Source organism: Triticum aestivum, chromosome 5A, assembly GCF_018294505.1.
Source record: "Triticum aestivum cultivar Chinese Spring chromosome 5A, IWGSC CS RefSeq v2.1, whole genome shotgun sequence".
Classification (NCBI taxonomy): domain Eukaryota; kingdom Viridiplantae; phylum Streptophyta; class Magnoliopsida; order Poales; family Poaceae; genus Triticum; species Triticum aestivum.
Genome location: NC_057806.1, coordinates 645,819,775 through 645,844,528, shown reverse-complemented (window position 1 = coordinate 645,844,528; position 24,754 = coordinate 645,819,775). Strand labels below are relative to the sequence as shown.

Below are 24,754 nucleotides of genomic sequence, written 5' to 3'. Positions count from 1 at the left end.
CTTCTGGAGCAGCGGGAGCTGGAATTATCCTCCGGGATTCAAATGGTGAATTATATTCTCAGCCTCCAGAGTTTTGTTTTCTTGCAGAGATGCTCTGGAAGCGGAGTTATGTGCATGCATGGAGGGGCTTTCGATATCTATTCAAAGGTCAAATCTTTCTATTGTTGTTGAGATGGATTCTTCGGAGGCGGTGGCCATGATCACTTGTGCTGGCAAGGATCGATCCGTTTATGCTTCTTTTATTAATGAGATAAGATATCTTGTTAGTCTTCGATCTACTTGTATTACTTATGTTTTGCGAGTTTAAAAATAAAGCTAGTGATTGTCTAGCTGCCTTTGGGAGAGTGGAGAGTAGAATTATGACCTGGATTGGGTCAGGTCCTCCGGAGGTGGTAGAGATTGCTAAAGATGATTGTAAAGACTTGATTATTGAGTAATACAAGTATTTCCCCCGAAAAAAAAACAGTAGAAGTACCGGAGAGACGATGGCCGTCCGTCCGATAACTGAAGTCGTTCGCCTGAAGACCATATCGACACTTCTACAGTCGATCTTCAGATAGTCCATCAGGTAAACGCTGACGCCCAATCCACCGCGCAGCGTTCCCGCGCCCGGACGCCGCCAGCCCGTGCACCGTCGCGCCCGCCTCCGTCCTCGGCTGCTCGGCGCTTCGGCGGGCACGGCTTGGACCGCGCCCGTCGCACGCCGACCACCGTCCACCGCGACGGCCGACGGCGCAGCAGGCAGCACGGAGGGCCCGACGCCGATCCGCCCGCCCTAGCGTGAGTGCTCCAGCTTCTCAATTTCTGAAACTTCCCCCCAATTGAGAATAGAGGATGGTCCTTAATTTATTGTTTGATTCATTTTAGCATTCAGTAGTCTCCACCAGTGCTGTCTTCCATTGAATTTCTTTTTTAGCAGCAAATGTTATTATCTGCGATTCCTGATATATTGTAGCACCAACATCAGCTTTGCCTTAACTTCCTAGAGCTGCGCAGTTTAGTTGCCACTGCATCTTCAAGTGCTCCATGCTTAATTTTTCGCTTGTTTTTATTAATTAAAATATATACTCCTATGCATCACAGTGTCGTGTCATATAACATAACTCTGATATGCCCTGTTTTCGATGGACATCGGTTAATCTACAATCCTCGAAAGGATTCTAAGGTACTGAATATCACATGCCGTCAAGAAAACTCTAGGAATTAATCATTTACTCCAGGCGGATGTCGATCTCAATGTTGTCATTTAGAACTAGTGTACAACATATTAACACTTCGAAGAACAAGGTGATATACACCAACAAAGCTACCAGGTAAGTTTGATAACTATTCACTGCAACAGACTTTATGGCATGATACAATAGTCAATATTCATTTACACTGAAGATATAAGATACAGAAATACAGTACATTTTTTTTCTACTAGTTAACTAATCTTCAATCTCAGAAGCAATGCTCAGGGAGCACCTTAAATTTCCTCAAAGTAATTGGGGCTTTTGTTGTTTATGTTCCCAGTTTTCCTAGCTCTTCTAAGCATGGCAAGTCGTTCTGCTACCTCCTTCATCTCTGGACGATCTTCTACAACATTTGCTAAACACTTTACAGCCAGTCTGCCAATCTCTTCCAGTATGTAAGTATCTTCTTCAGTTGCAATATCTTTGTCAAACATTGCCTCTCCACTGTTTTCTTTCTTATAAACATCACAGAAGTCAACTATGAGCCTATGATTTCCATCATACACAATTGGCTTTCTGGTGATGAGTTCCAAGAGTACAACTCCAAAGTTGTAAACATCACTCTTCTGTGTTAATTGTCCCGTTTCACGGAACATCGGGTCTATATATTCCATGCTGCCTACAACAAGCCCGGTGTGATTTTTGTCCTTTGTAAGAAACTTTGATGTCCCGAAATCCGAGATTTTTGGCATGTACTTTTCATCTAAAAGTATGTTGGCTGGCTTGACATCCCCATGCCGGATGGTACGACTTGTTGATGAGTGCATATAAGATAACCCTTCTGCAGCATCAATTGCAATATCCAGTCGCAGGTCTAGTGGGAAATTAGAGAGGCGAGTGTTACCATGGAGAATGTCTTGCAGACTCCCATTAGCAGCGAACTCATACACCAACATTGGAACATCCACCTCCAAGCAGCAGCCGATGAGTTTGATGATGTTCTTGTGGATCATCTGTGACTGGATTTCCACTTCCTTGGTAAATTCCTCCTTTCGAACTTTGTTTATCTTGATGGAGGTTTTTACTGCCACTGTCGTACCATCTGGAAGAATCCCTTTGTATACTTTGCCAAAGCACCCTTTACCAAGGACCTCTGATTGGTTCTTGGTGATTTTGTTTATCTCCTTCTTTGTGAAGATATTTAAAGTTCTCACATCTCGAAGGACCAAACCTCCATTCTTCTTAAACAAGCCCTTCGTTCTTCTCCTTTGGAGCCTTAGTAGCTTCGAAAGTAGAGCAACAAGTAATAAGGAGGAGCCCGAAATGATACCTACAATGATCATGCATAGAGATATTATGCATTTATGCATGTTAATTTTGGCCACATACATAGCGAGTATTGATAATACAAAGTGGACAGGCAGTGCTAACAACTGCTTTACGTAAAAACAACAATTAGCTATACCATTTGGGAGAGTTGATCCATAATCTAAGGTATTTGTTTCTAAAACAAATGTGTGCTATATATGTGAACTGCATCTAGTGCATCCGCACTGAAACTATTGATTTCTTAAATATAGTCTTTCAAAAACATAATTTTTTATTAACTTGCAGGATATTCCTTTGGCAAGAGACCGATTCTCGTATATATAGTGAAAATAACTCCCTTATTCCAGTTAAACACAACAAATTAATATTTAAATGCCACGAATGAGATCTCCATTCGTATAAGAAAAAAGAGAAAAAAGATGTATATATACCTATGGAGATCTTTGCTGCCAGTGGGAAACTTGAAGGAAGTAAGGTACACTTTTCTATTTTGGCGTCATGGTTACGATAACCCGGAGGACAGGGGCAGTCATAAGATCCTTCGTTGTTCGCACATTCTCCCGGCTGCAAGCAAGGATACTTCCCTGGATCGTTGCATTCATTGATATCTGCGGAATGCATACATAAATAAATGATCATCGGTGTACACGACTAGTTATCGCAGAATTTACGCTATATTGTGAATTGCTCCAGTGGCATCTTTTTAAATATTCTTTTGATCCATTGCACTAGCTGTCTTACTGTCCCAACAATATAGTGATGTAATGACTGTTCTTTTTGGAAAGGTTGAAGGCGCAGTAGGGGAGGGGGGGGGGGGGGGGGGGGGGGAGGGACGAAAAACATGTGAATTTTATACTGATGATGAGAAGCTTTGCACCCAGGTTTCTCAGATCGAATTGAGGATCAAGTGCAGGTAGCGCCAGAGCAGGACATCAGCAGTGAACTTCCGGGCAAAGGTGTCTGGTTGAGGCCGAATTTCGTGTTTTGACCCTTTTGGCATACAAATTCGGGATTTGACCCCTGTTTGATTTTTTTTCCGGGATTTTACCCTTTTTCTTACCGCCAGAGGCTCTGGCGGTTGGGTTACATAGCCTACCGCCAGGGGCCCTGGCGGTAGGCTACTTATCCATGTCAGCCTCACCAAACGGCTGCCGTTTCATGCCGTCGACCCTACCGCTAGGACACCCAGCGGTAGGGTGTGCAACCCTACTGCCAATGTCCGTGGCGGTAAGTGCCGAACGGTCGTAAGCCCGCAGGGGCCGGCTCGTGGGGCCCATCCACGAACCCAGCCCCCATCTTCTTCTCCCCTGCCGTCGCCCGCAAGAACAGAGAGGGGAAGGCCTCTCTCATCCCCTCCACTCCCCCCATCCGATCTTCTTCGTTTGTGAACGGTTTTTGCGGATCGAGATGGCTTCGAAACGAGAAAAGTAAGCTCTCTCAATCCCTCCAATTCGTTTTAGTTAAGAAGCTTTCGATTTGACGCATTATTTGGCACAAGATGAACCCTATTTCATTTAGTAGATTTTGATTTTTGTTGTTTTTAGGTTCGTTTAATTAGGAGTAATATGATGTTTGATGTAGTTGACTATGATAGAGCCTATTTTATATAGTTGATGAACCCTAGTTCATGTTAATATTTTTTGAATTATTTATTGATGTTTGATGTGGTTAAATATGTTTGAATTTGATTGATGAGTTGATGTGGTGATGTGGTTGAATATGTTGGATTTGTTAACTAGTTTGAGGATAGAACCTATTTGGCACAAGATGAGGTGATGAGGTGATGCGGTGATGTGGTTTGAAGATGAATATGTTGGTAATTTTTATATATGTTTTTACAATTGTTGAAATTGATTGGTTAATGTTCATATTCATAAAAGGATAGAATAACTAGTTTGAAGATGAACCGCAGTTCATATTCATAATATTTTTTTACATTTGTTGAATATGATATGATTGATGTTAGTTGAACGGTTTAATATGATATGATTATATGTTCATAACAAAGTGTTTGTGTTTCAGGAGGCCCCCCATTGGTCCGGCGATTGCACTAATTACATTATGCTTGACCCGGCATTCGACAACGGTCATCGCGCCCGTTACATCGAGAGCGGAGTGGTAAATAGCACTGATCAACGTGTTGCATCACAATTTTGCCTTTTCAAAAGTTTTTTCTAACTATTTTCGTGTGCACATTGACAAATGCTTCCGCCCTTACGTATGAGGGGCCACACCAAGGTCAAAGAGATGAACTACGACAACCGCTACAAGCCATATTACAGGAGAGCCGGGCTCTTGGGTTTCGTGCTCCAGTTCAAGCGTATGCCGCCGATGCTTGTCCACACGGCTCTCACATCGTTGGTGGACCGTTGGCGGCCCGAGACACACTCTTTCCATCTCCCATGTGGTGAGATGACGGTGACGCTCGAGGACTTTGCCATGATCACGGCCCTACCGATCAAGGGCCATGCTCTCATTGGGTGCGTGGATAAGAAGAACTGGCCGGACAGGGTTACCGCCCTCATCGGCGACTGCCCTCCCATCAAGAGTAACCGAACATCCGGTGTAGCACTGGCATGGCTCCTAGACCACCGGGCTGAATGCCCGCAAGATGCGGATCCGAGGACCGTGGAGCAGTATGCAAGGACCTACCTATGGTTTCTTTTCACAGAGGTGGTCTTTCCTGACTGCTCGGGGGACAACGCCCTATGGATGTACTTGGACTTCCTGGCCGACTGGGATGCAGGGTACAGCTGGGGGTCTGCTGGCCTCGTGTACCTCTACCGTTCAGTAAGACGTCATACATCTCACCTATGTGTGTGGTTCTTTAAATTGCTTTAAATTGTGTCATCTGATCATCACTTGTTGTTTGCAGCTGGATGACGCAACACAGAGGACCGAGAAAACATCTGGGATGTGTGGGTGTGTCTGGGCCCTCTCGATTTGGAGTTGGGAGCGGCTGCCGGTTGGTCGCCCTGAGAAGCTGCCACAGACAGAGTGGACGGAGTATGGCGAGGATGGCGACCGTTCTCGATACCCTACTGTCGCCTATTCTTGGGACAAGGTTAAGGTCTTCTCGGGCAAGGAAAGTGCGATGTACAAGGCCTTCACCAATGAGCTGGACAACCTGACATCTTTTCAGGTATACCAATGAGCAAGATAGTTTTAAATGTTTATACTTTCACGGTTGCTAAACAATATTTGTATAGGTTAACTGGTGGCTGTACCACGATAGAGCTTGGGGGTTCGAGCTGAACGAGATGTGCGAGCGGGACCGCCTTCTCTTCTGGTGCATTGTCCCGCTGATATGCGTGTACGCCGTCGAATGGCACCTACCACAACGCGTGGCGACACAATTTGGCGTATTGCAACACACACCACCAGCAAGGCCCCACGACACCGGCGGTTACGACCTTCACAAGTATGTGCTGCCATCTCTTTACCGTGATTTCTTTAAGTTCGATGTTCTTATGGTCTTTTGTGTTTTTTTGCTTGTTATGCCCCTATGCAGGAAGAGCAATCAGTATTCTCAGTCGATATTGGACTGGGCTGACGAGCACAAGTCTTTTGTGACAATGTGGGACGAGAGGACGTTCCGCAAAGATGGGGAGAGGTCAGGCATTTGCTGGAATGTGTATGAGAGGCACATGAATTGGTATGACGATGGCATCAAGTTTCGTCTGCATCTGAGGCCACGATGGACGGAAGTGGACATGGCATCACTTCAGGAGGAGGAGGACTCTGAGGATGAAGAAACCTCAGAGATATGCAAGGTGATTTCAGGGAGTATGCGCCCCTTATGAACAGAGTGGTAAGTTTTGTTGAAATGCATTCGAGCTAATGATGATGACATGGTCATTCTCGCTAACTTTTTAATGATCCTTGGATTTCCAGGCCGCAGAGCTAAACATGAACATTTTCGACGGCTCGAATGCGCTTAGTTCTGACCCTGGAACCATGGAGGGTGACAACAAGCTGAGGGAAGCGACGAAGGTAACTTTAAGCCTCATAGCATTCTATTGGAGCGAACGCAAATTTGATCCATGCCACATGTTCTTACTTATTTGCAGCCCTAAACCTGATCCAAGTCATACTCTACTATATTTGTTATTGCAGAAGATCATTAACCGTTGCCGCAAGCTAGCGGGCATGCTTGGGTGCGCCGCCTTGGTTGACGTGCATGTTCCTCCTCCTGGTGGGTCGACACGTGCCCTAGCTTCATCAAGCCACACCGGAGGAGGTTCCTCGAGCCATGCCGCCTCGTCGTCTCGCCTTGTTAACGAGACCGAGGAAGAAGAGGAAGTGGACGAGGAGGAAGAGGAAGAAGAGGGAGAAGAGGAAGGAGGTGACGACGAAGAAGGTGATGAGGAGGAGTACGACGACGATGATGGACCTCAACTGACTCAGCCAACCCAGCCGGACGAGGGCCGCTCGAAGACAAACAAGGAGGAGCATGCCGCCAAGAGGGGGAGGGGGAGGAACTAGTGATGTTGAACTTGCTAAGTTAAAGTAGTTGTCTTATGTTGAACTACTTGGTGTCCTGTTATTGCTACCTATGTTAGTAGTTGAACCTATTTTGATATGTTGAACTTAATGGATACATCAATTTTACTATCTGTAAGTGTGAGGTTATCATAATTTCATATGCAAACACTTTTTGCTGCTGTGCTTATCTATCTGTGATTTTCCTGTCATATTGAATTTGAAAAGAAGCAAGCAACTGAACTTGGGAAAATAAAACACAGGACCTTACAGCCACGGACGCTGGCGGTAGGGTGTCTCATGCTACCGCCAACCTATCGCCAGGGCACTTTGATATTTCGTCACGGAAAGTTTGGGAGGCAAAACCCAGCCGCACCCTACCGTCAGTGTACCTAGCGGTAGGGTACTTATCCACGTCAGCTCGGGCAAACGGCCGCCGTCCCTCTCTGTCGCACCCTACCGCCAGATACCCTGGTGGTAGGCTGTCTAACCCTACCGCCAGTACCCCTGGCGGTAGTGAAAGGGTCAAATCCTGATTTTTTTTTCAACCGGGGTCAGATCCTGAATTTGTATGCCAAAAGGGTCAAAACACGAAATTCGGCCTCTGGTTGAAGATGTTGCGAGAGGAAGACCTTGGCGTTGCGGTTCTTCAAGATGCCCACAGTGGAAAGCCTGATCCACATGCATGTGCTCTAAAATGAAGTGGCCGAAAGGGCCGGCTGGCTGGGTCGAGCCAGGGCACGGTATGCAGCGACCAATCCGGCGGTGGTGGACTGGGAGACAAGCTTGCGGTTTACACTTGGGGTAGCGGTGGGTGGCTAAGCATAGGTGCCGGTGATGGCAGAGCAGTAAGGAGAGGGTGGAGGAGTGTAAAAAAGGAGAGATGCAGAGTGGTGCTTACCGGCGCATCCGCTTTCTCCGACAAGGTATGGGTTGCCCTCGTAGCCTTGGGAGCACTTGCAGGCATAGCCAGTCCCATTGGTGGAGTTAACGCACTCGCTGTGATTGCTCTTGCAAGCGTACTGATCTGCCGCGTCCTTGGCGTCGGCGCAGGACGGCATTTCGCGGATAGCCCAGTCAAGGCGCGCCGGCATGGTCCGGGTTCTGTCCATGTGCCGCAGGTCGGAGCTCTGGAAGGTGTAGTTGTCCTCGTCGACGATGAAGGCATAGTCGCATGGGCTGTAGTTGAGCATTTGTGGCATCTCTTTCCTGATGTTGGGGAACTCGAACACGACGCTCGTGACCTCCGGCTGGATGGCTACCTTGCAGCATCCGGCGCCGGCGCACTGGCCGTCCTGTGCTGCAGTGGCACTGCGGCAGAAGGACATGCACCCGGAGGAGTAGGCCAGTGTTTGGCCCTTGAAGGTCATCACGATGCCGATGGTGGCGCAGCCGAGGACGAAGAGCACGTTGTGCTTGTTGGAGATGCGGTATACGCCGTCTATAGGTACGTTCTTCTCGGGGTTGAAGAAGCTCGTGTCATTCATATTGCGTACCACTTTATTAACGTCGGAGTCGTTCACTTGATAGCACTGCCACCTAATGGGAGGCAGCACCCGTGACTCGGGTGGATCGACGGAGAGGTTGACCACCTGGATGGACGTGTTGGTGAGGAGCGGCACGCCGGCGTCTGTGCAGTTGATCTCGAAGCCCTTGCGGAAGCAGCCGGCGCCGATGCCGAAGGGGTAAGGGATGTCAACGCCGCCACAGCTACCCTGACATGTCGGTGACACGGTGATGGTGCGGCCCTCCGCGGTTGCGGTGGCTGCCAACAACGACGGCAGTAGGAGCAACGCCGGCAATAAGAATGCGGCCGTTGACATTGTTGAAGAGTAATTACTTGGCACGCATGGAAGCCAGGCACTGCCGCCGTTTAAGTACAAGAGCATGCTGATGCTGTGGCGTGTCTTGTTTTTTCTAGCTTTAGACAAGTTGCTTCCATCATGGAGGCAAAGCCTCCTAGCCGACCTCACCACCTTAACAAACTCTGCTGGGCAATTAATTAGTTAATCAAGTTAGGCATGCTGCTATTCTTAACCATTCCACAGCTATTGCCAGAGCTTCGCTCTCGTCGTGTAGACGCAGAAACTTCAACACACCATCCCATGACAGCCATCTTCTCAATATTATTAGCACTCCACTTCCCCGTGAGGAAACCAGATTACATTTATGCACCTCTTCGTTCTCCATCTCCGACCTTACATTCAGATAGTGGTTAGACCAAACACATTGCGATACTTGTAATGAAAGATATTTTGACCATATCATCTCCGTTCTGTCATTGTTTTCATTGTTGTTTGCTTAGAGTAGCTATGTGTTCGTAATATGTGCAGGAGGACGCTACTCCTTTAATATTTGCATCTTAATCTATATAACCACTTGTCATGTAACCAAACTAAATTTTATGTATGACGTCCTGATTGCAACACTAGTGTCTAATTTTGAGTCACTGGATACAATATTGCAGGTCACAACGGAATGACTCAGCAACTAATTTTGGAAATTCGTCAGCTTATATATTTGGCCAGCTCGTTGTCTACATGTACACCGCCCAACCAGCTGTAAACAAAAGAAACAATTCAGACTGAAAGTCAATTGATCGTGGTTAACAAGATTATCAAGAGCGGCAAAAGGCTCTCGTGGTGAGGACATCCTTGTGTTCAAGCAACTAGCAACAACTGTAAGGCTGCTACCTCTCTCTGGTTTATTGTCCTCAGGGTAAGGAATATCCGCTCTCGTGGGTGCAGACATTAGCACACATCACATATTCATATTATCAACTCTCTCATAAAAAAGACAACTATGACTATTCAGAACAGTATTATCTGAATTTCACCTTCTTAGCGCCATGATACCCAAATTTTCAACTCCGCCAGAAAAATACAACAACTGCGGGTGTCCTTTTGCTAGGCAATTAATTAGTCAATGAAGTCAAGTATACTGATGTTCTTAACCATTCTACAGCTATTGCCAGAGCTTCGCTCTCATCGTGTACGTAGATGCAGAGCCTTCAACGCACCCATGACAGGCAAGCACCCATGAATACGTTTATGTACCTCTCGATCCCCGTCTCCGTCTCTACCTAATGAAAAGATTACTCATTTCCATTCAAATAGTTATACCATGAGGCTATATTCAATTAGAGTAGCTATACATGTACACTGTTTACACCCCCTAAGTTTTTTTTGACGAAAAAGCAGCGGTCGCTGAGTCTCATTGATGAAGAGGAAATAGTAGCTTAGCTATTACAATTGGGGCACCGGCAGCCAATCTATACAAACCGGCTAGAGGCCAATCAAGGCGGATCAAAAAACTTTGACATCGGCTTAAGCCCGGCATATAGCCAGCACTGTGCCTCGTCAAGTATCCTGTTATGGACCTGGGTTGTAGAGCTTACTGCAACGTTAAAAATCTTTGCATTGCGCTCCTTCCAGAAGCACCAGGCGACTAGCGGGAGAATTTCAGGCGCTACCACACCTTCTGTGACTGTGATACCATGATACGGGAGCTCGTGGTCCGTCCGATCAAAGATCTAGTGGTCACAGGAAAAGCTTGTGCAAACTTGCAGAAACACCCACGATTTATCTCTTAATTTTGCGCAGGTCCGAAGACGGGAACACTAACCGTTGGATCTTTGATCTGACGGACCAGAAGCTCTCATATCATGGTATCACAGAAAGTGTGGGAGCACCAGAAATTCTCCGCGCAACTAGCAGGCACACGACCCTCCAGATGGATTTGTTTGCCTTTGGTAGCAAGCAGCCGAGCATGTCTGTCTTCGAAATCGATCTCTCATGCCTCTCATGCGTCCGTCGGCTTGCATGTGAAGGTTAGTGTATGGAGGCTATACCCCCTTAAGTTTCAGGTTTTACCTTATTCAATAGAAATCCCTTCATTTTACTCGATTTAGGTCCCATTTTTTTTATCTCTTCTAGTTTTCCTTCGCCTTTCCTTTTCTTTTCGACGCGAGAACGCCAAGAGGGCGAGTTTTGATGTCTTCCTCCTTGTCGCTCTACTGCCGTTGAATTCCCACCTTGCCGACGGCAAGCTAGCTTTTTCGCGTTCTCTTTTTGTGTACCGACTCAACTAGGAAACTAAACCTTCCGACTAACTACTAAGGTCAATGTCTGTGTCCTGGGAATGGGGGTATCCAGACTTGACTGCCTGCGGCCCACGGCGTGGCTTCGTCAATGGCCTGGTACGGCCCAGCTTCAGCAACAACAACCCAAGACCCTCGTGAGGCGGACGACACCAAGACCTCCCTGGGGGGCGGCCTCACCAGGCTGGCTCCCAAGGAGTGGAGATATCTATGCAGGGTATACCTCACGAGGTTCATATGACGTGAGCCATGACGACCAAGGTCAGGCGGGTGCCAGCGGGTGCAGTGTATCAGTTTCCTCTTTGGTGCTAAGGATACAAGCGCAGGCGCGGAGTCCCGAGGAATCAAGCAAAGGTTTTCATATCGGTGCAACAAGACCAAGACCGCCAGGACGGCATGACGGAGGTCATCGCAGAGCCCACCGCAGCGTCACCACCAAAGCCTTTTGCAGGCGAAGACTACTTTTATCAGGATAGCTTGTACTAGTTGTCTCCCTTCAAATTTGGCCATTATGGGATTCCTTACCGCCTACATTTGGGAAGAGGACCAAGGCCACTATAAACAGGACTTAGCCACCACCATAGAGGGCGACCAATTCCGCCCTGAGGGATTCATTCCACCTGGACCATCTCACCAGCTCATCGAGCTCATGAACACCTCACCTCCCGAGGCAGTTCAACCACTATACTAGTTCATCCTCAGCCCCTCGAGGCAATCCACCACAAAGCTAGAGTAGGGTACTACACCGCGAGGGACCAGGATAAACTACTGTGTCTCTTATCCCTTGGGTTCGTCGAGCTAGGCCGTGAAATTGTTAAGCAGGCAGACTGGGAAAGAAGAGTTCTTCGCATGCACCCCAGAGTTCGAACCTCTCAAGGGTCCGCGGAACCCCAAATCCGACATTTGGCGCAACAGGTAGGGGTGCGTCGGAGCCTCTCTTCCGTCGGTCGACCCGCCGCCGCTCCACCGCCTCCATGGCTGATGCTCGTCGAGCCCGTGCTGAGCGTCGAGCCGCTCTCGCCGCTCGCGTCGCCCAGACGGCGCCCGTCGGCGGGCCTCCCCGTCGTTCTCCATCACCTGCCGCCAACGCCGCCACCGGCCCGGTGGGGCACGAGCAATAAGCTTCGTCGCTGCACCCCTCTGTGTGGCGAGACGGACGCACCGCCACCCCGTCGCTGACTCCGGCTGGCTCGTCGTCTCACGCTTGTCGTGGCCGGCGGACACACAGGCTGCGCTGCTCATGGCACGCGAGCTCCTGCACTACCGCCCCACCGACGACTTCTACGAGGACTGACTGGACCGCATCGCCGAGCTTGTCAGCGTGGTTGGGGCTCGCCTGCACCATCTCTCTCGCTGCCTCGCCCGCCGCCCACTATGGGCGACGTAGCCCATGGAGCACCTCTGCCACCTCCCCGTTAGGACGTCATCCTCGGTCCAAGACGCGCATCCCCACAGCATGACCCACAGCATAGGGCGCCCGCGCGCGAAGAAGAAAGCTGCCAAGAGGTCCAGCGGCCGCAAGAAGGTGATCCAGCGCTCCCTACACCACTGCGTCAAGACCGCACGCCGCCTGCAGTGGCGGCGCATGAACGCCAAGACCAGGCTCCACCTCCATGACAGGCTCCCGTGACCACTGCGACCTGCCTCCGCGCTACGATGGCACCCCTGACCCTGCGGAGTTCCTGCAGCTCTACGAGCTGAGCATCGAGGCGGCCAACGACAACGAGAAGGTCATGGCGAACTGGTTTCCCATGGCTCTCAAGGATGGCGCACGCTCGTGGCTCCTGAACCCGCCCGTGGGATTGATCTCCTCCTGGGGCGAGATGCGCGAGCGTTTCGTCGCCAACTTTCAGGGCACCCGCGACCGCCCGCCTGCCGCGGGTGACCTACGACACATCAAGCAGCAGCCAAGGGAAACCTTGCAGAAGTACATCCATCTCTTCAACAACGTTCGCCTCAAGATCCCCAAGGTTTCGGACAAGGACATGGCATCCGTGATGTCAAGATGAAGGAGGAGCTCGCCATCCATGAGGACATGTGCACGGCTCTGGAGATGTTTAACATGGCAATCAAGTGCGCGAGAGCTGAGGAAGGGCGCCTCTCCCTCCTCGAGCTCCCAGCGGCCGACCCAGAAGACAAGAAGGCCAAGGCCAAGTACGTGAAGCGCAAGGGGGTGGCCGTGCTCGCGGCTGAACCAGAGATGAAGCGCGGCTGCGACCACCCAAAGTCATCCAAGGGAGCCGTCCGTTCAGTGTCTTCCACAACGTACACAACCACAACACCAATGACTGTCAGGAGCTCAGGGCCATACACGACGGGCGCCTCGGTCGATGCCCCAAGCACAACGATCGAGGCCCGCGGAGGAGGTTGAAGTGGAGGACGCTGGGATGACTGCAACCTCCGTCAGGAGGGGCGAGATCAACCTCGTGAGGACCGCTGGTAGGGCCAGCCTCACGAGGGCGCTTGGAGAGATCAGCCTCATGAGGACTGTCCTCAGGGCAATGCCGGCCCCCCTCCGCTGCCACCGCCACCAAGAAGGAATGATGACCACCACCAGGACAAGGTGGCTGGGGGCTTCTAGGAGCCACATGCCATCGCCTGCATCTTGGGCGTCGCTCAGGCCCCAGACTCTCAGCGCATCTTCAAGTAGTTCGCTCGCGACGTGAACGCGGCCCTCCCCAGGCTCGAGGCCACACGTCCGCTCAGGTGGTCCAAGTGCACCATCACCTTCAGCCTGTCCGACCAGCTCAAGTGCGCGGCAACTGCCGGCGCCCTCCCGATGCTTTGCTCGCCCATCATTAGCAATGTCCTTGTCACCAAGACCTTCATCGATGGCGGCATGGGGCTCACTGTTCTTCTACCGAGACATTCGACCGCCTCCAAGTGCCATATGATCAGCTGCAGCCCACCAAGCCTTTCTCAGGAGTGACCGACGGCTCCACCACCCGATAGGGCAGATCCGCCTCCCTGTCACCTTCGGCTAATGCGACAACTACCTCACCGAGCTCATCGACTTCGACGTCGCCCACGTCCACCTTCTGTACAGTGCCATCCTTGGATATCCAGCCCTGGCCATGTTCATGGCGGTGACCCATCATGGCTACAATGTCCTCAAGATGCCAGGGAACCGCGACATCATCACGATCGACTACGAGGAGAAGGACGCAGTGTGCTCCCTCGAGTGCGCCTACTAGGCTGCGGCGGTCGAATACCCAGACAACGAATGCGCCATCTACCCTCCTGAGGCTATCCCCAAGAAGAAGAAGCAGCTGCTCCGCAAGAGCCTCAGGAGAGCGGTGTCTCCACCGGTACCACCTCAGGACCTGCGCCACGGATGGGGTGCCTCTCTCTCTCACATAGGAAGGCACGCCCGACACCCTCCTCAGGCTGGGCTCGGTGGCTCTCTTCTGGAGGGCCTCTGACTTAGTCAATGTTACGAGGGAGGCGCTCGGGCACCACATGAGGCTTGCTTCATCGCACGCTTTCCCCACGAGGGCACAAGGCATGGGGTGCCAGGTGCTTAGGAGTTCATCACCAAGGCGACCGGGGAGCTTCAAGAGGCGAGAGCCATGCGCGGCTATCGGATTCAGGGTTCCGCAGACCCTTGAGAGGTTCAAACTCTGGGGTGCGTGTGAAGAACTCCCTCTTCCCAACCTGCCGGCTCAACGATTCCACAGCCTAGCTCGACGAACTTGAGGGACAAGGGACACATCAGTTTATCCTGGTTTGGGCCACCTTGCGGTGTAATATCCTACTTTAGCTTTGTGGTGGATTGCCTCGAGGGGCTGAGGATGAACTAGTACAGTGGATGAACAACCTCAGGAGGTGAGGTATTCTTGAGCTCGATGAGCTGGTGGGTGTGTGGATCAGGCGGAATTCATCCGTCCTGTCCGTCTCTACGGTGGCGGCTAGGTCCTATTTATAGTGGCACTCCCAAATGTAGGCGGGAAGGGATCCCACAACGGCCAAATTCAAAGGGAGACAACTAGGACAAGCTATCCTGACAAAAGTAGTCTTCGCCTACAAAGGCTCTGGTGGTGACGCTGCAGTGGGCTCCGCAATGACCTCCGTACTGTCGTCCTGGCTGTCTTAGTCTCATTGCACCGATTTGAAAACCTTTAGTTGATTCCTCGGGACCCTGCGCTTGCGCTTGCCTTCTTAGCACCAAAGAGGAAGTTGGTACACTACGCCCGCTGGCGCCCGCCCGGCCTTGGTCGTCATGGCTTACGTCACGTGAACCTCGCGAGGTGCACCTTGCATTGATATCTCCGCTCCTTGGGAGCCAGCCTAGTGAGGCCGCCCCTCAGGGAGGTCTTGGTGTCATCCGCCTCGCGAGGCTTGGCCCCTCGCGAGGGTATTGGGTCTTTGTTGCTGAAGCTGGGCCGTACCGGGCCATTAACGGAGCCACGCCGTGGGCCGCAGGCAGGCAAGTTTGGGCACCCCCATTCCCAGGACGCCGATAGTAGCCCCCGGGCCCAAGGCGCGCTTGAACTTGGCTTCGAGGCGAAGCCAAAGTGCAAGGGCGGAGCGCCGTGGGCCCCATCCTCCTGCGGCCTTGGTCGGCACATGGTTATTGATAGGACGTGGGCACCTTCGCTTTCCCACGCTGCCTCGACAACCGTTCCTGGTTGTCAAAAAGGCTGGTGCCCCACTGCAGAGCTTACATTGCCTTCCTTTCGTCTCGCTCCGAATCCCCTTTCTCCTTCTCTCCCAGAGAGCCCTAGATCCACTGAAACTCTTCCCCCAGCCCATAGTCGATGGCCACCGACAAGGAGAAGGGCGTGCGTTCGCCCTTGTGGTTCGAGCCTGCCTTGAGCGCGTCCACGGTCTCAGAGAAGAACCTCGTCGCCGCGCTCCTGGTGACGGCGGGCGGCAGCAACGAGGGGGGAGAGACAACGCTTCGGGCCGGCTCCGCCAAGCCTGAAACCTTGGGCGGTACCTTCTATCCCTTCTTCTAGCACAACGTCTTCGCGGGGCTGGTCCCCCCTTCTCCAGCTTCTTCTATGCCATCCTTCGTCATTACAATCTCCACGCACTCCATCTTCATCCCAACTCCCTCCTCCTCTTGTCGATCTTTGCCTTTTATTGCGAGGCATTCGTGGTGGTGATGGCATCCGTGGTGCTGCTCCACCATTTCTTCTACCTCCGGCTCAAGGAGGGCCAGTGCTCAGGGTGTGACAGCTTCGTCGCGGCCAACGGTAGCAACGTGATCTCGCCAGCCGGGAAGAAGGTGGACGACATTAGGAACAAGTGGATCTTCATGGATGCCAAGCGCTCCTATCCTCGGCTGGCGCTGCCGACTGGGATGCCAGTGCCCCACGAGGGATGGAATCACGCGAAGCTCACCGATCCCCGGGCGGAGCAAATGATGGAGGGGATGGTGGCCGACCTGAAGCCCAAGGACCCGAGTTCCTGACGCAGCGCCTGGCTCCGCTCCAGGCACGCTCGCGTCCCTTGTGGAAGCTCATGGACGAGGGAGGCGACCTCCGCCTACGCCCGAAGGCCTTGTCCGACGAGGAGCTGGACAAGGACCTGCCTCCTGGCCGGGAAGGACCAGGGCTGCCCGCCAGATACTCATCTTCCGCTGTACCGCCGCCCGGATGGGGCGAAGATCGCCGCCGCCATGCCTGTCTTCAACAAGCGCGGGCTTGTACCGCTGGCGCCCACCAGGCTCCCCGGTGGCGGCAGCTTCTAGTGAGTCCAACGAGGAGGGGGGTCGAACTCGTAGGAGACCGTGGAAGGTGCGTGGGAGACCTCCCCCCGTGCCAACCCGACGTCCTCCTCATCCTTTCTGATGATGATGGCGATGCCGGTGAGCACCCGGCTCGGGAGCCCCTGCACTCCGCCGGGGTCACCACGAGATCCAGGGGCACCCCCCGAAGAAGCCGGAGCCGGGGGTCTCGAAGAAGAGCTGGTCGACGCTGATCTCCCAATGTGGCGCCTCCAGCTCGTCACCGGTCGGCGCTGCCGCAGGCCTGGGCATCACGCCCCTGTCTGCCCCTGGGGCTCGTGCACCAGTGCCCCTGCCTGTGAAGACCACAGGCATGGTGCTGCTGAAGAGGGCAAGAGATTACACTGCCGTGGATCAGTAAGTGCTCTGCCCTGATCTTCCTTCTTTGCTCTTGTTGTAGTACCTTGATGCCTCCCTTTGGAATGGCTAGGCTGAGGCCGGTGGTGAAGAAGGAGACGACTGTGGTCCCCGTAGCTGAGCAGCTTGCCACAGCCGCACCACCCCCGGCACAAAAGGCGGTGATGGCCCTCACGCTTCTGTGGCAGGGTTATCCTCGTGAGATTCGGGGGCCCAACCTCAGGAGGAAGCGTTCATGCCAGCTTCGAGGACGCCCGCCCTCAGCTCACCTGACGAGGCACCGAAGGCTCCAGAGCCCCCGGCCTCCTCTGCTGCTGCTAACTTGCTGATCCTGGCACCGGTGCTGCCTCCTCCCCCTTCCATCACGCCGTTGGGCGTGATTCTTCTGCTTCGCCTGATGCTCTGGAGGAGCACTACTATAGGATGCTGCTAACGCGACACTACGATCAGAGACCCTTCGACGAAACTGTGTGCGATGCCATAATCGCAAACAGTGGTGTAAAAACACGTCAAAAAAGGTGAAAAACGTTTGCGATGGCGGAGCCATCAAACAAGGTTCAGATTTTAGTTGCGTGTGCGATGCAGGGCATACGGTTTAGTTTAATTAATTGTTTGCGATAAGGAGGAACAAAAGAAACAGGCAACCAGATGGAGGTGTGTGTGATATACGTCATACGGTTTACTCGAATGAACTGTTTTTGATTAGGCAACATAAAAGAAACGGCTAGCCAAATCAAGGTGTGTGCGATATACGGCATGCGGTTCACTCGGATGAACTGTTTTGCGTTGGACATGAGAATAGAAACGGTTCAACTTAACAAGATGTGTGTGATACGCGGCAAACAGGTCTGTAATCAGAAATGTGTGTGAAGACCGATAATAACACATACGATTGCTGCTAATAAGACGTGTGTGTTGTGCGATGGGATTGCATACCAAACAACAACATATATATATTACATGCATGATTAATGTCACACCCTAGCAAGTTCATGCATTAGAGTGTTTGCATCATGTTTATTTCTCCCAGAAAGATGAAATGGGGATAACAGAACCCCCAACACCCCCTTAAACCAACTAGGGTTTACTAAAATTGGTTTCAATGAACCCAAAATGCCCTTCACAAAATGTTCATCATTTCTGGATTGGGCTAAAACCCCTGGCAAAAATGGTGCATTCTTTTCTAGGACATTCTGGATTTTTTGAATTAAATCATAAGTATTTGAATTTGGGAATTTAAATGCTATAAAATATTTTAAATGCTCAAATAATTCAGGAAATAAGTGTGGGCTGTTGGAAATAATCTAAACAGAGCCTATGATTATTTTCAGGATTCTTGTAAGTGCCCAACTATTTTTAATATAGCCCTAAAGTTACAGAATAATAGAAAATAAAACAAAACAGAAAACAGAGAGAGAGAGAGAAACCCACCCGGGCTTACCTCACCTGGCAGCCCACCTGGCTGGCCTAGCTGGTGGCCTAGCCCACCAGGGCCCATGCAGTCATCCTCTACCTCTGCCAGTAGGCAGAGGAGGGAGACAACGCACGCGCGCGCCGTGGCGACACGCCACCTCCCTGCCTGCCTGCATCCCTCGCCACCGCGACGCCTGAACTGCCTCCCCGGCCTCCCCTCGACCCCCTGGACACCTCACTCCTCCCCCTGCTCTCTCCCTCGCTCCCCTGAAGCCATGGCCGACGCAGCCGCCGCCGTAGCCGTAGCCACCGTCATCCCCGTGCCGCCCCACCGTGTCCACGAGCTCCGCCGCATCTCCCTCGACCTCCTCGACGAGCCACGAGGCTTCAGACGCGCTGCAACGCCGCCATCGCTGCCGTTCCCCTCGTCGGCCACCGGAGATCGTCGCCGACGATTCGCCGCCTCCCGAGCTTCCCCGAGCCCGCTTCGATGCCTGCTGCAACCGCTGTGAGCTGCTGCTCCTCCTCCCCCTCTCCGTTTTCTCATTTGCACGCTGTAGCTGCCGCTTCGCCAGTGACCGAAACCCACCGCCGCCCGGCTTTGTCGCCGCCATGACCCGAGCTCAAACCACCCACGCCCTTGCACCGCATCGCACTCCTGGTGCCTCTAGGAGGCCGCCTAGCCCCTCTACGCGCTCGCCTGCTTGCTCTAGCGCCACGCTCACACGAAGCCGAGCTCTGGCCGCCGCCAAACTCGTCGCCGACGCCTTTTTCGACCATCCCAGCTCCTCCCGCTTGGCCTACCAGATGCGCGCGAGCCCCAGCTACGCGTAGGACCAAACTACAGTCGATTTGGTCGACTGTGGGCAAAAACCCGACGCTCTCCGCTGCGTCTGTCGTCGCCGGCGTCAAGCCGTGGACCAACGCCGGCGGGTTTGACCCGTTGACTTGACTGGGTGGGCCCAGGTTGACTCCCCCTGAGTCTATGACAAGTGGGACCCCTCTGCTAATTAACCTAGTGTTAGCATCTAACTAATTTTAGTTAGTTTAGGTCACTGACATGCGGGCCTAGGCCCCACTGACAGTTAGTAAGTATTAACTTAACCCTGTTAATTAGCTGTTTCACTGACGTGTGGGTCCTAGCCGTCAGGTTTGACCTGGGCTGGCGCCTTTGACTCACTGACGTCACAGTGATGCAGTGCTGACGCAATTATTCATTTTCTGGATTTATTCTTATATAGGAAATTCCAGAAAATAGCCAAAACTTCTAAAAATCATAGAAAATCAACCATAGCTCCAAATCAAACAAATTATATATGAAAAATGATCAGAAAAATTCAATCTTTCCATCTGTAATGGTTTCATGCATGACAAAACACTTTAACCTTGCTGTTTAGGTGAAACAAGCTAATACACTTATTATGCATAAGAACTTAAGTTTCCATTTGAATCTTTGATTCAAATGGACCCATTTCAACTTGTTTCACATTGTATTAGGTAGGACACATCATTTTTCCATGTCATAGCATGCATCATATTGTTGCATATTGCCATGTGTTGATTATATTCTATGTGTCTTTCGTGGTAGGTTCTGCCTCCGAGGATATCTCCGAGTATCCAACTGAAGGGCAGTACCCTACTACTACTCCATCAGGCAAGCAGCCCCATTGATCATATCGATACAATCCCATGTTCTCGCCTCTGCTCTCACTTACTGCATTAAGACAACAACGTTTCAAACTGCTGTGTGCTGCGGTAGTTGAACCCTTATCCTCTGCATGACCTGTCATTGCCACAGTAACTAGATGAAACCCACTAGCATGTGTAGGAGTTGATTGAGCCATGTATGTGTTTCCTACCTTGCTATGCCTGCTATGCTTAGAGTTGTGTCAGGTCTGGTTCATCTGGGTGATGGGCTAGAGTGAAATGATTATGTCGGTAATGTGAGGGATGTGTTGAACATGATTTGGTAAAGGTATCGATGAGAGGCCATGTAGGAGTACGTGGTGGGTTGTTTCATTGAGGCCGTCCCTAAGAACTGAGATCTGCATGTGTGATTTAAGATTTAGTTACTACCATACATTGGGCCCGAAACCAATGGACCCTCTCGGCTTCTTAATCACCCTAGTACTCTGTCCAGGAGTTGCAACTAGTTTCTGGTGTTTGTAGGTTATGTGTTGGCGGCCGTGCGTAGCGCTGACCCTAGGGGGTGGGCTATGATGCGGTAGATACACCGTGGCACGGTGTACCGAGTCACCCGTTTGGTGTCTCGAGAACCCTGTTCACATCGTTCGGGGCCGTATGTGGAAACCTCGGCCGGACTCCCTGCGGATGGAACCTGAATAGGCGATAAACCTGGACTAGAGACTTGAGTGTTTAGGTAGGCCGTGGCGATACCCTTGTTGGGCTTCCGCTTGAAGGTTGCCGAGTACATGTCATGTAAACAACGGTAAGTGGTGAGAGCGTGTATGAAGAAGTACACCCCTGCAGGGTTAACATCATCTATTCGAATAGCCGCATGCGCGGTAAAGGACTACTTGGTTGCCTATACAGTTCATAGACAAGTTAATGGTTACTACTAAAAGACTTAAGATAAGTGTGAGTACCGAGGATGGCCCTCTCGTAGGATGACGAGGGAGGATCCCCGGTGGAGTATTGTGTTGGTGATTAGTGGACTCGTGTGCGAAAACTATTTTACTAGTGGTATCTCGTAGGATAGCTTAGCCAAGAGTCAAAGCTGGCTTGCTACAATAACTCCACCACCTTCTTGAGAATGAGCATGTATAGTAGGTTCCGTTGTAAGACTTGCTGAGTACCTTTGTACTCATGTTTGCTTTAATTACTGTTTTCAGATGACAACACCACCCCCTTCGATGGGTTTTATGTAGACCTCGACGTTGATGAGTAACTTGCCACCCAGGTGGTGATCCTGGCCATGGAGGGCCCTATGTAGATAGACAGTCTTCGAGAAGCCTTCTTTCTTTCTAGTGTCTGTACTCAGACTATTTGCTTCCGCATGTGCTTGTATGCTTGTATGACTTGAGTGTCGGGTCTTGTGACCCCTACCTGTATGCACATGTTATGTATGGCTCTCTGGAGCCTTTAAATAAAGTACTTGAGTTGTAGAGTTTTGTTGTGATGCCATGTTGTATTTGCACATATCGAGCATATTGTGTGTATGATTGAAATGCTTGGTATGTGTGGGATCCGACAATCTAGTTGTTTATCCTTGGCATCCTCTCTTATGGGGAAATGTAGTCTAGTGCTCCTCGAGCCATAGTAGTCCGCTACAGCCCAGTTCACCGGAGTCCTGCTAGCCCAGCACTATTGCTCAGGACACTTGACTGGCCGGCATGTGTTTCACTTCGTTCCTATGTCTGCCCCTTCGGGGAAATGTCACGCGGTGACTTCCAGAGTCCTGCCTAGCCTGCTACAGCCCGGGTTCCCCAGAGTCCTGTTAGCCTAGTGCTACAGCCCGGATTCACTCGCCGATGATCGACATGCTCGATGTGATTCATGTATGCTTGTCTCCATAGGTCTGTGCCGCTTTGGGTTCACGACTAGCCATGTCGTCCCGGGTTCTCTGTCATATGGATGCTAGCGACACTATCATATACGTGAGCCAAAAGGCGCAAACGGTCCCGGGCCATGGTAAGGCGACACCCGTGGGGATACCATGCGTGAGGCCGCAATGTGATATGAGGTGTTACCGGCTAGATCGATGTGACTTGGAATCAGGGTCCTGACAGCGTTGGTATCAGAGCCAGACTGCCTGTAGGTTCGTTGAGCCAAACTGGTCGATGTCGAGTCTTGAAATGCTTTAGTTATATGTAGGGGAATTGATTGTGGGAGGGAACGTAAGGCTCTTTTACTCCTTTACCTTATGCCCTCTGATCTGAGTCATTCTCTTCTCATTCTACGTGGGTTAAGGACTAGGCTCTCTCCTTCTATCAGGGTCACGTGTTACTAATCCGTAGTAGCTTATAGGATTGTTGTTACAAGCCTCAGTACAGTTTCTACTACTTTTAGTATGTTGCTAGTTGAATCCGAACCTTGATATGATGTTGTTGAGTGGTATTGCAAACTGTTGTGGATGTCTCAAATCTTTTTCTGAGCATTTACAGCCGTTATGCTGTCTGATTTCCCCTAGAAAATCCGAATGCCTTTGCATTATTTTGTGCTTTCAGATGGCCACCTGTTTGCAGAACCAAGTGGTTCGTCTGACCCGGTGCCTCGATGTGCCCGGCCACACGGGCATGTTGGTTCGAGTGATGGTCGAGTCAGGTTATCGGTGGTATCCGGAATATACCGTCGAGGAGCAGTTCAGAGACTTCAACCAGAGCCAGTACCTCTGTACCGTCAGGATATATCCCTCTTATCCTGGAGCCACTGAGCCCCTTCACTGTTCCTATGGACTTGGGGTCACTATTGAGATGTCTGTGCAGGATGTAGCCTATTCAATGATGACTATCATTCGAGCCAGGACTGCCTTGCTTCAGAACACCGACTTCCGTTACATGCCAACCTCACTTCCTGGAGCACAGGGGTACTATCAGGCTTTGTACTATGACTCTACACATGAGGAGTCACTACTCCGCACCACTGCCGAGATGCTCGAGGATAAGGACCGCGAAAATTGGGCCTTGCGTATGGAGCTTTTCCACACTCATTCTGATCATTGGGCCACTTTGACTCGGTTTGCACCTGCTGTGCAGGCATGATACATGGATATGAGGGACTTGTACCCTGTGCGGTCTGGATTGCCAGATTGTATGGAGTGGCGCGATGTAGGAGGCATCACCCCTCCTCGAGGTCCCCGTCTGCCACCACCTGTGGGACCGAGGCCACATCCGAGTCCCTATGGTCCGCAGGCTCCGCAGGACCGTCTGTTCCCAGATGATCATGTTCCACTTCCAGGCTTTGGTGGCGACTTTTATGAGGATTACTACGGAGCCGTCTGAGCTAGTAGTAGTTTCACTAGTATTGTAATAGTTGTATTCTCCATAGTCCTGCGTGACCCGTGAGATACGACTTGGTGTGTATCACGCTCCGGAGGTGTAGAAAAATAATGTATAGGAGCTTGGAATGCCTCCGATGAGATGTAATGTATTTCACCATAGTTGTACTCTAGCATGGGCTTGTACTAAACTATGTACGGTGTGTATGACCAATGTTATATATATGGCAGTTTCTATATTACCATGTCGTGCAATGAACATCTTAGCATTCCATGTTATCCATTACATTCTGCACTTCCTTGTTAAGTTTGTGCCATCCTTGTCTAAACCGCTGTCTTGTTTTCTCCTAGGATGGTCAACACCTGCAGCAACCCTGCTGCCCTGGAGCAGGGGGAAGCCAGTGCAGCTAGGGGTGAAAATCTGCCTCACCCGCCTTCTCTGGCCGAAGTTATGCTAGAGGCGGAAAGAAACAAGCGTGAGACTAACCGCTTGCTGGAGCGGATTGAGCAGAACACTGCACGCCATCAGCGAAATGACTTGGTGTCAATCAATGACTTCATCAAGTTGTACCCACCAAAGTTTAATTATTCCGTCGAGCCCCTCGACACGGATGACTGGCTCCGCAGCATCACACACAAGCTACGTTTTGCCAACGTAGCCAAAAGTGATAAGGTTACCTATGCTGCCTATCACCTCGAAGGCCCTGCTAGCCTTTGGTGGGAAAACTTTGAGGCTATGTGCCCGGTCGGCCAAATCACTACTTGGGCTGAATTCAGTGAGGCTTTCCATGAGCATCACATCCCGGAAGGTCTCATAGATCGCAAGAGGGAGGAGTTCTGCAATTTCACCCAAGGAAGACTGACCGTGGATGCATATAGTCGTGAATTTGGGATTCTGGCACGATATGCTCCTGAAGAGGTATCCACCGACGCTAAGAAGCAGGCAAGGTTCCGCAAGGGACTTAGCCCCGAGCTTCGCCGCGATCTTCGTCTGCACGAGTGCACCTCCTTTCAGAAGTTGGTCAATAAAGCCATCAGTGCTGAGACAGGACAGTCTGACTATGACGCTTCATGCAAGCACTCTCGTGATTTTGGTTCTTCATATGGCTCTGGACATCAGAAGCACCGGGTGTGGATCCCAAGCACGACACTGCCACCCAGGTTCATTCCGAGGCCATCCTTTGAGGTGCCTCACCCCAACCAGCAGTTTT

The 24,754-nt window shown here is 51.2% G+C and overlaps 1 protein-coding gene and 1 pseudogene across 2 annotated transcripts; one reads left to right on the top strand and one right to left on the bottom strand.

Annotated features, from left to right (window-relative positions):
- The first annotated feature begins 515 nt into the window (after positions 1-515).
- LOC123105584 (serine/threonine-protein phosphatase 7 long form homolog) lies at positions 516-7,119 on the top strand. Of its 2 annotated transcripts, XM_044527673.1 has the most exons (10): positions 516-780; positions 1,516-1,630; positions 3,386-3,460; positions 3,571-3,931; positions 4,527-5,294; positions 5,380-5,646; positions 5,714-5,925; positions 6,016-6,315; positions 6,399-6,497; positions 6,621-7,119. In XM_044527673.1, exons 5-8 carry the CDS (start codon positions 4,707-4,709, stop codon positions 6,305-6,307), a joined length of 1,359 nt encoding a protein of 452 aa, XP_044383608.1. In that variant the 5' UTR covers positions 516-780; positions 1,516-1,630; positions 3,386-3,460; positions 3,571-3,931; positions 4,527-4,706; the 3' UTR covers positions 6,308-6,315; positions 6,399-6,497; positions 6,621-7,119. The 2 variants fall into 2 exon arrangements, with proteins under 2 accessions (XP_044383608.1, XP_044383607.1); XM_044527672.1 differs by having other exon boundaries at positions 3,386-3,931.
- Positions 1,315-8,473, bottom strand: LOC123105583 (wall-associated receptor kinase 2-like; annotated as a pseudogene).
- Between the last annotated feature and the right edge of the window lie 16,281 nt (positions 8,474-24,754).

Excerpts from the sequence above, each read along its gene's own strand:
- LOC123105584 (XM_044527673.1), top strand. The coding sequence starts at position 4,707 with ATGCTTCCGCCCTTACGTATGAGGGGCCACACCAAGGTCAAAGAGATG. Across the intron at positions 5,295-5,379 it reads TCGTGTACCTCTACCGTTCA|CTGGATGACGCAACACAGAG; the intron begins GTAAGACGTCAT and ends TGTTGTTTGCAG. Across the intron at positions 5,926-6,015 it reads GGCGGTTACGACCTTCACAA|GAAGAGCAATCAGTATTCTC; the intron begins GTATGTGCTGCC and ends GCCCCTATGCAG.